Here is a 7,447-nt window from a genome sequence, read left to right as displayed (position 1 = left end):
TCGGCATTAGTAGGCACATCTGGGACATCATGTCTCGCTCCATCCACCAACGCCACGTTGCACCACAGACTGTCCAGGAGTTGGCGGATGCTTTAGTCCAGTCTGGGAGGAGATCCCTCAGGAGACCATCCGCCACCTCATCAGGAGCATGCCCAGGCATTGTAGGGAGGTCATACAGGCACGTGGAGGCCACACACACTACTGAGCCTCATTTTGACTTGTTTTAAGGACATTACGTCAAAGTTGGATCAGCCTGTAGTGTGGTTTTCCACTTTAATTTTGAGTGTGACTCCAAATCCAGACCTCCATGGGTTGATAAATTTGATTTCCATTGATCATTTTTGTGTGATTTTGTTGTCAGCACATTCAACTATGTAAAGAAAAAAGTATTTAATAAGAATATTTCATTCATTCAGATCTAGGTGTGTTATTTTAGTGTTCCCTTTTTTTTTTGAGCAGTGTATATATACTCAGCAAAAAAAGAAATGTCCCTTTTTCAGGACCCTGTCGTTCAATGATAATTTGTAAAAATCCAAATAACTTCACAGATCTTCATTTTAGAGGGTTTAAACTCTGTTTCCATGCTTGTTCAATGAACCATAAACAATTAATGAACATGCACCTGTGGAACGGTCGTCGTTACAGCTTACAGACGGTAGACAATTAACGTCAAAGTTATGAAAACTTAGTACACTAAAGAGGCCTTTCTACTGACTCTGAAAAACACCAAAAGAAGATCCCAGGGTCCCTGCTCATCTGCCGTGAATGTGCCTTAGGCATGCTGCAAGGAGGCATGAGGACTGCAGATGTGGCCAGGGCAATAAATTGCAATGTCCGTACTGTGAGACGCCTAAGACAGCGCTACAGGGAGAGGGACGGACAGCTGATTGTCCTCGCAGTGGCAGACCGTGTAACAACACTGCACAGGATCGGTACATCCGAACATCCACATGCGGGACAGGTACAGAATGGCAACAACATTTGCCCAAGTTCACCAGGAACGCACAATCCCTCCATCAGTGCTCAGACTAAACGCAATAGGCTGAGAGAGGCTGGACTGAGGGCTTGTAGGCCTGTTGTAAGGCAGGTCCTCACCAGACTCACCGGCAACAACGTCGCCTATGGGCACAAACCAACCGTTGCTGGCACAGACAGGACTGGCAAAAAGTGCTGTTCACTGACGAGTCGGAGGTTTTGTCTTACCAGGGGTGATGTCGGATTTGTGTTTATCGTCGAAGGAATGAGCGTTACACTGAGGCCTGTACTCTGGAGCGGGACGATTTGGAGGTGGAGGGTCCGTCATGGTCTGGGGTGGTGTGTCACACATCATTGGACTGAGCTTGTTGTCATTGCAGGCAATCTCAACGCTGTGCATTACAGGGAAGACATCCTCCTCCCTCATGTAGTACCCTTCCTGCAGGCTCATCCTGACATGACCCTCCAGCATGACAATGCCACCCAGCACAGAACGAGCAGTATGTCTGATTTCCTGCAAGACAGGAATGTCAGTGTTCTGCCATGGCCAGCGAAGAGCCAGGATCTCAATCCCATTGAGCACGTCTGAGATGACCTGTTGGATTGGAGGGTGAGGGCTAGGGCCATTCCCTCCAAAAATGTCTGGGAACTTGCAGGTGCCTTGGTGGAAGAGTGGGGTAACATCTCACAGCAAGAACTGCCAAATCTGGTGCAGTCCATGAGGAGGAGATGCACTGCAGTACTTAATACAGCTGGTGACCACACCAAATACTGACTACTTTTGATCCACCGGGACATGCAAATACACCCATACTTCGACTGCTTTGCAATGACTGTCATTGGCTGTTGATTACATCACTTTTTCGCATAGTTGGGGTCGCAATAATTTTCTGATATCAAAATGGGGTTGTGGACCAAAAAAGTTTTGGAACTTTCAAGGATGGTGATGCACAACTGAAATTATTAACAGTCTTCTTCTGCCTTTGACTCTCTCTCTTCTCTCTCCAGTTGCACATCCCGGGCCACGCTGGGTACCTAGGAAACGAGGAGGCTGACAGGCTGTCCAGAGAGGGGGCAGCAAAACGTTTACATTAGCCTTACAAGATAACAGCCCTAATATGTCATATTTACTTATCTTGTTTCTCAGTTAACTTCTATCAATTTGGGAGTTCAAGAATTAATCATTCAAGATCGGTGTGTGTGTGGGGGGGGGCATTTTAATTTTCAGGATCATTTTTTGTCTGTTCTGTTGGGCTGCCAAATTCTTTTCCAGAGAACAATGTTCTGTTTCTAAGTTTATTTTATTAAATAAAGCATCCTGTCTGAAATATTGTTGGTTATTTAATTAAAGGAATTCCTTCAGCTTTTACTTGTAGCATCATACGAGCATGCATTAATACTGCAAAATAATTCCATTGTGGTAGTATAGTTGGCCTATTCACTAACCACGTTWKCATCCACCGTTTTTATGCCAGTAAAGTAGGGCTGACCCAAATTAGTCAACTGGTTGATTCTTTGGTCGTTAGGCTTTGGTTGACCGYGATTGTTTTAGTCGAGCAGTAACAAATATATATATATTTCCCCTTACCTCAGTGAARTTATCTATTGCGGAGGCTTAGACTAAAATCAAATGTATGCTTGATCTGAAAATGTGGCCGGAGGCTCCATATGGAGGGTGTGACGCAATTGCATAGCCTCCAGAGGCATGCAGAGGCCAAATTTTGTAACAATGCGGAGCTATACAGATTGGTTGACCGTAGGCGGGGCGGTACATCTTGTATAAACACAAACTCACTTCCTTGACAACTGCTCTGCACTGCGCCGTAAAGCGCAAGATGTATGAATGCCCTGAGTTCTGCTCAGGCCATATCACCGTAAATGCTGCAAGGCCAATGCACCCAGATGCACAATGCGCTCTCCCGCCAATTTGTGATTTGTTTGCGTTTGATTGTTAGTGTATATCAATTCCCCATTACATATCACCAGTAGTACATTTACTGTTCATTCTTACAATTTCTAATCAACAATGTTTGTTGCTTTGGTTACAGTAATTATTTTAATACATTCAATATTCGTATTCCTGTCTTCACGTTCTCATTGTCTGAGTGGACACATTGTTTGCAGAGTGCACAACCTATGCTACATTTGTGAGAAACGTTTTGGTTTATTTCATCCTATTTACCAGTTTTGTCAATTTAGTTGTATTTTGTTTAAAGGGCGCTCCTGAGTAAGGACGCGCACGCATAGAAGTAGGCCTCTATAGGATACCTGACAAACGTTTCCAGCTCTCTCCCTTTCAATAACCACTCGAAAGGGAGAGCACGACCGAAAATGTCGTGTTCTGATCCAGTGGAATTACTTCTTATCTAGCTGATTACTTCTTATCAGTGCTTGACTTGGACTGAAATAGGTTGCGGTGTTGTGCAGAAAACCTCCCCCTTCCAGAACCCKCCCAAGTAATAAACATTTCAGAACAACTATGGCTGAATTATTATCCTTACACTTTCAAAAATAGTAGTCGAAGAAGACATGGGAGGAATGACGACTTTTGGCAGAGATGTATTTATAGACTAATTAAAATCAGTAGCGGATTTAGGTACAGGCGACATGGGCAGCCGCCCACAGCTGCATCGTGCAGGGGGCGGCACCGGGCGCTGAAGGGAGGGTTCGCCCAGGGCGCCATACAAGCTAGAACCGCCACCTACAGTTTATACAAATAGCTTACAGCTGTGTCTGTCCCGAGCTCACTTGCGGGGAAACTCTGAGGGCACAGAATGCTTTATACAATGTTGCAAGTTCGCTAGCTCAAGCTTCGGACTAGACCCACCTATAAATAGTTGATACAATGTTTCAAGTTCGTTGCAGACAGGCCATGTGTAGCCAGTGTGATGAATAGGATATTTATTTTTATCAGGATATTTTCTACCTGCAGGCTGCAATGTTTAAATTTTTAAATTTTTACATAGTTGGCAATGGCAATAGAAGTTACTTTTTAGGTTTGTATCATTTTCATTTAGATTGGGGGGGCGGGGATTCTACTAAGCAATAAGAAAAGTGTTTTAAGAAGGTAATACCAATAATCATTTAGCTATTTGATTTTGAACTGACCCCTTGAAGTATCAAAATATATATTTTTTTAATGATTTGATGACATTTTTTTTGCCTCACTACTACACTGTAAAAAACGTTTTGGGGATTAAGTCAAAATAACTTTTTTAATCTATTCAAGTCAACTAAATGTGCAAAATGTGTTKATTTGACAAATCATGTTAAGTTAAGTTAAGTTGACTTCAACTCAATAAAAGCTGTAAACATAAAAACTCAAGTTCAGTTAGCAAAGAACAATTTGCTCAGTCAACTTTCAAATCAGAKCTAATAAGTCAAATAAACTTAAACAAGATCCCAGTTGTTGACAAAAAATGACATGTTATATTAACTACAAGTCATTACATTGTCTTAACTTACAAAATCAAGTTGAATCAGCTATGAACTATCTCTTCCCTCAACTTTCAAATWAGATTCAATACTTCAAATGAACTAAATAAAGACAACATTTGTTTGGACTTTAAATGTCAAGTTAGGATAACTACAAATCTTGACGTGAACTTTACTTACAAAATTAAGTTAAATCAGCTAAGACCTATGTGTTATTTTAACTTTCAATTCAGAACCAAGAAGTCAAATCAACAACACCAAGATAACAGTTGTGTTTACTAAACATTTCAAGTTTTGATAACTACAATTAATTACACTGTCCTAACTTACAAAATCAATTTGAATAATCTAAGAACAATTTGTTCAGTCAGCTTTCAAATCAGAACTAATAAGTCAAATAAACTAAAACAAGATCCTAGCTGTGTTGACAAAAAATGACATGTTATATTAACTACAAGTCATTACATTGTCTTAACTTATAAAATCAAGTTGAATCAGCTATGAATGATGTGTTCCCTCAACTTTCAAATCASCTATCAACAAGTCAAATTAACTAAATGAATACAACAGTTGTCTTGACTTTAAATGTCAAGTCAGGATAACTACAAATCTGTACATTAACTTAACTTACAAAATTAAGTTAAATTGGCTGAGACCTATGTGTTAATTTAACATTTAAGTCAAATCAGTGGTCTGTGCAACTGCCTCCAGTGCACATGTACTGTTGTGTGGGTTTGAGTCTGGGTTTGAACTTATTCATTATTGCCCTTATAGTGTACCTATTGTTTAATAGTGGAAACCATTTWTTTTTTTTGTGAGTGTTTTTGCTTTTCCACATTGTGATTGATGAAAAATGCATATTCCATGASTGTTAGCTTATTTTTATACCCCAGTTAAAGGAGCCATGGTAGGCCACAATACAGCTCCTTTTTTCATAAGTAAGAATCCTTATGAGGTGCTAACAATTGTCACAATTGTCATTTTGTTGATCGGTTTGTTTTTTAAATGGAATTTGATTGGTGCAACTTTGCTGGAGTGACTTCCCCCGTTTTCTATGCAGCCAATACATTTTTGTTTTGTTTGTGAGGGAAAAGGTCACATGCAATATCTAATTTTCTAATTTCTGACACCAGTGCAGCAAATGTTAAAGAATATGGAGCCGCATAGCGTGAGCTGTGTCAATTGTATGGGCTATGGGTTCATATTGTGTTAGCTGAGGGTTACAGGTTTTTACTGCATGAAGGTCATGTGTAACTATGCCAAGCTGCTTGCTTAGCAAGTAGGCCTATTGCTTATTCCTGTAAGACTAACTGTAAGTCGCTCTGGATAAGAGCGTCTGGTAACTGACTAAACTGTAGGAGAATGATTTACATATACTATTTCACTATGCATTCACATGTATTAGTGATCCTAATATTGGGCCTAAGCTTTCATGGCAGGCCATCTAGCAATTCGTGTTTTGTGAGGCCAATGTAGTGAAAGTAATATGTGTAATGTTGCAGTTGGTTATAAAAAAGATTAACTACAAAAAAACATTCGGAATGCATCAGATCACCTGTCCCATTGTGCGATATTTGTGTAGAGTTTGTGCCTTGTTTGCCATTGATAGGGGATATAGATCAAACTTAATTTGGTTTAGCACTTGCTCCTTGTAATTATAGTAATCAATTAATTCTTAAACAAAAGTGTATAATGTTTAGAATCGAACATGTTTTTTTATTTACTTAAGCCTTGTCATACTAGCACAATTTATTTGAGTAAAATTGTAGTTAGGCTTGCTGTTATCATGCTGTTAAATAGGACCGCTCTAGCCAGCAGCACACATGAAGCCAAATTGCAGACATGCTGACTAACTTGTCATTTGTTTGATAACCTGTATAACAGTAGCTAGCTACAAAAGCCAACTGTACCTATACTTGTAGTTATAATTACTGTTAGATTGGGTGGTAATGAGCTGTTATCAGTTTATTTTACTATTGTGGTTGTATTCAGTGACTAGCTAGCCAAACATCAGATATAGGCATGTGTAGCTAAGTAAATTCTCCAGGGTATGTTGTGGCATTTAGCTAGTATGCTGTTAGCTAGCATACTGCTATCTAGCATGGTGTTAGCTAGCATAGTGTTAGTTAGAACCGTTAGGACACYTGGCCTCATGTGCTGTTTAAGTTCAAGTGGGTTTAGTTAGCATGGTGCTAGATAGCGCAATTGCACATGTCCTGATAAAAGCTGCTTGTTGGCTAGTTTGGAAATAGTTTGATAACCTGCATAATAGTACAAAGGAAAGACATTTGCTATCATTTACATTTACATTTAAGTCATTTAGCAGACGCTCTTATCCAGAGCGACTTACAAATTGGTGCATTCACCTTATGACATCCAGTGGAACAGCCACTTTACAATAGTGCATCTAAATCTTTTAAGGGGGGGGGGGGGTGAGAAGGATTACATTATCCTATCCTAGGTATTCCTTAAAGAGGTGGGGTTTCAGGTGTCTCCGGAAGGCTATCATGCTTCTAATTAGTATTTGGTTTTAAACCTATCTTTTTTTCCAAATATATGATTTAAAACTTAGCTAGAATATTCTAATGATTAATTAGCCTATCTTGCAAGTAGTAATGTTAGCATTATTTTTTTATTTTACAATTGTTAGTTTGGGTGTAATGAGATGTTATGTTAAACACACCATGTTATAAAAATGAATTTTGAAGTTAGTACCAGGTTTACCTAGACAGCACTTTTTGCACTTATCCAATCAACGCATCCTTATTAGACATTACAAATTAAAGCATGGAATTATGCAAGAACCTGTCTATTAATGTTCATCAGAACCTGTCCATTACCATGTATCCATCAATAACCTGTCCATTACCATGTATCCATCAAGAACCTGTCCATTACCATGTATCCATCAATAACCTGCCCATTACCATGTATCCATCAAGACCTGTCCATTACCATGTATCCATCAAGAACCTGTCCATTACCATGTATCCATCAAGAACCTGCCCATTACCATGTATCCATCAAGAACCTGTCC

The 7,447-nt window shown here is 39.7% G+C and overlaps 1 protein-coding gene across 3 annotated transcripts in view; it reads left to right on the top strand.

The window, feature by feature from the left end:
- Positions 1-2,303, top strand: part of LOC112069473 (ribonuclease H1) — an 8,950-nt gene extending 6,647 nt beyond the window's left edge. For all 3 annotated transcript variants that reach the window (XM_070438564.1, XM_070438565.1, XM_070438563.1), the window contains one exon: positions 1,984-2,303. In XM_070438564.1, coding sequence (XP_070294665.1) covers positions 1,984-2,070 — 87 coding nt within the window. In that variant the 3' untranslated portion in view covers positions 2,071-2,303. The remainder of the gene's footprint in view (positions 1-1,983) is intronic.
- The last annotated feature ends 5,144 nt before the right edge of the window (positions 2,304-7,447 follow it).

The sequence above is a fragment of the Salvelinus sp. IW2-2015 genome, unplaced genomic scaffold (assembly GCF_002910315.2).
Source record: "Salvelinus sp. IW2-2015 unplaced genomic scaffold, ASM291031v2 Un_scaffold1023, whole genome shotgun sequence".
In the NCBI taxonomy this organism is placed as follows: domain Eukaryota; kingdom Metazoa; phylum Chordata; class Actinopteri; order Salmoniformes; family Salmonidae; genus Salvelinus; species Salvelinus sp. IW2-2015.
The sequence above is the reverse complement of the archived record's forward strand: the minus strand, read 5'-3'. Positions and strand labels throughout refer to the sequence as shown.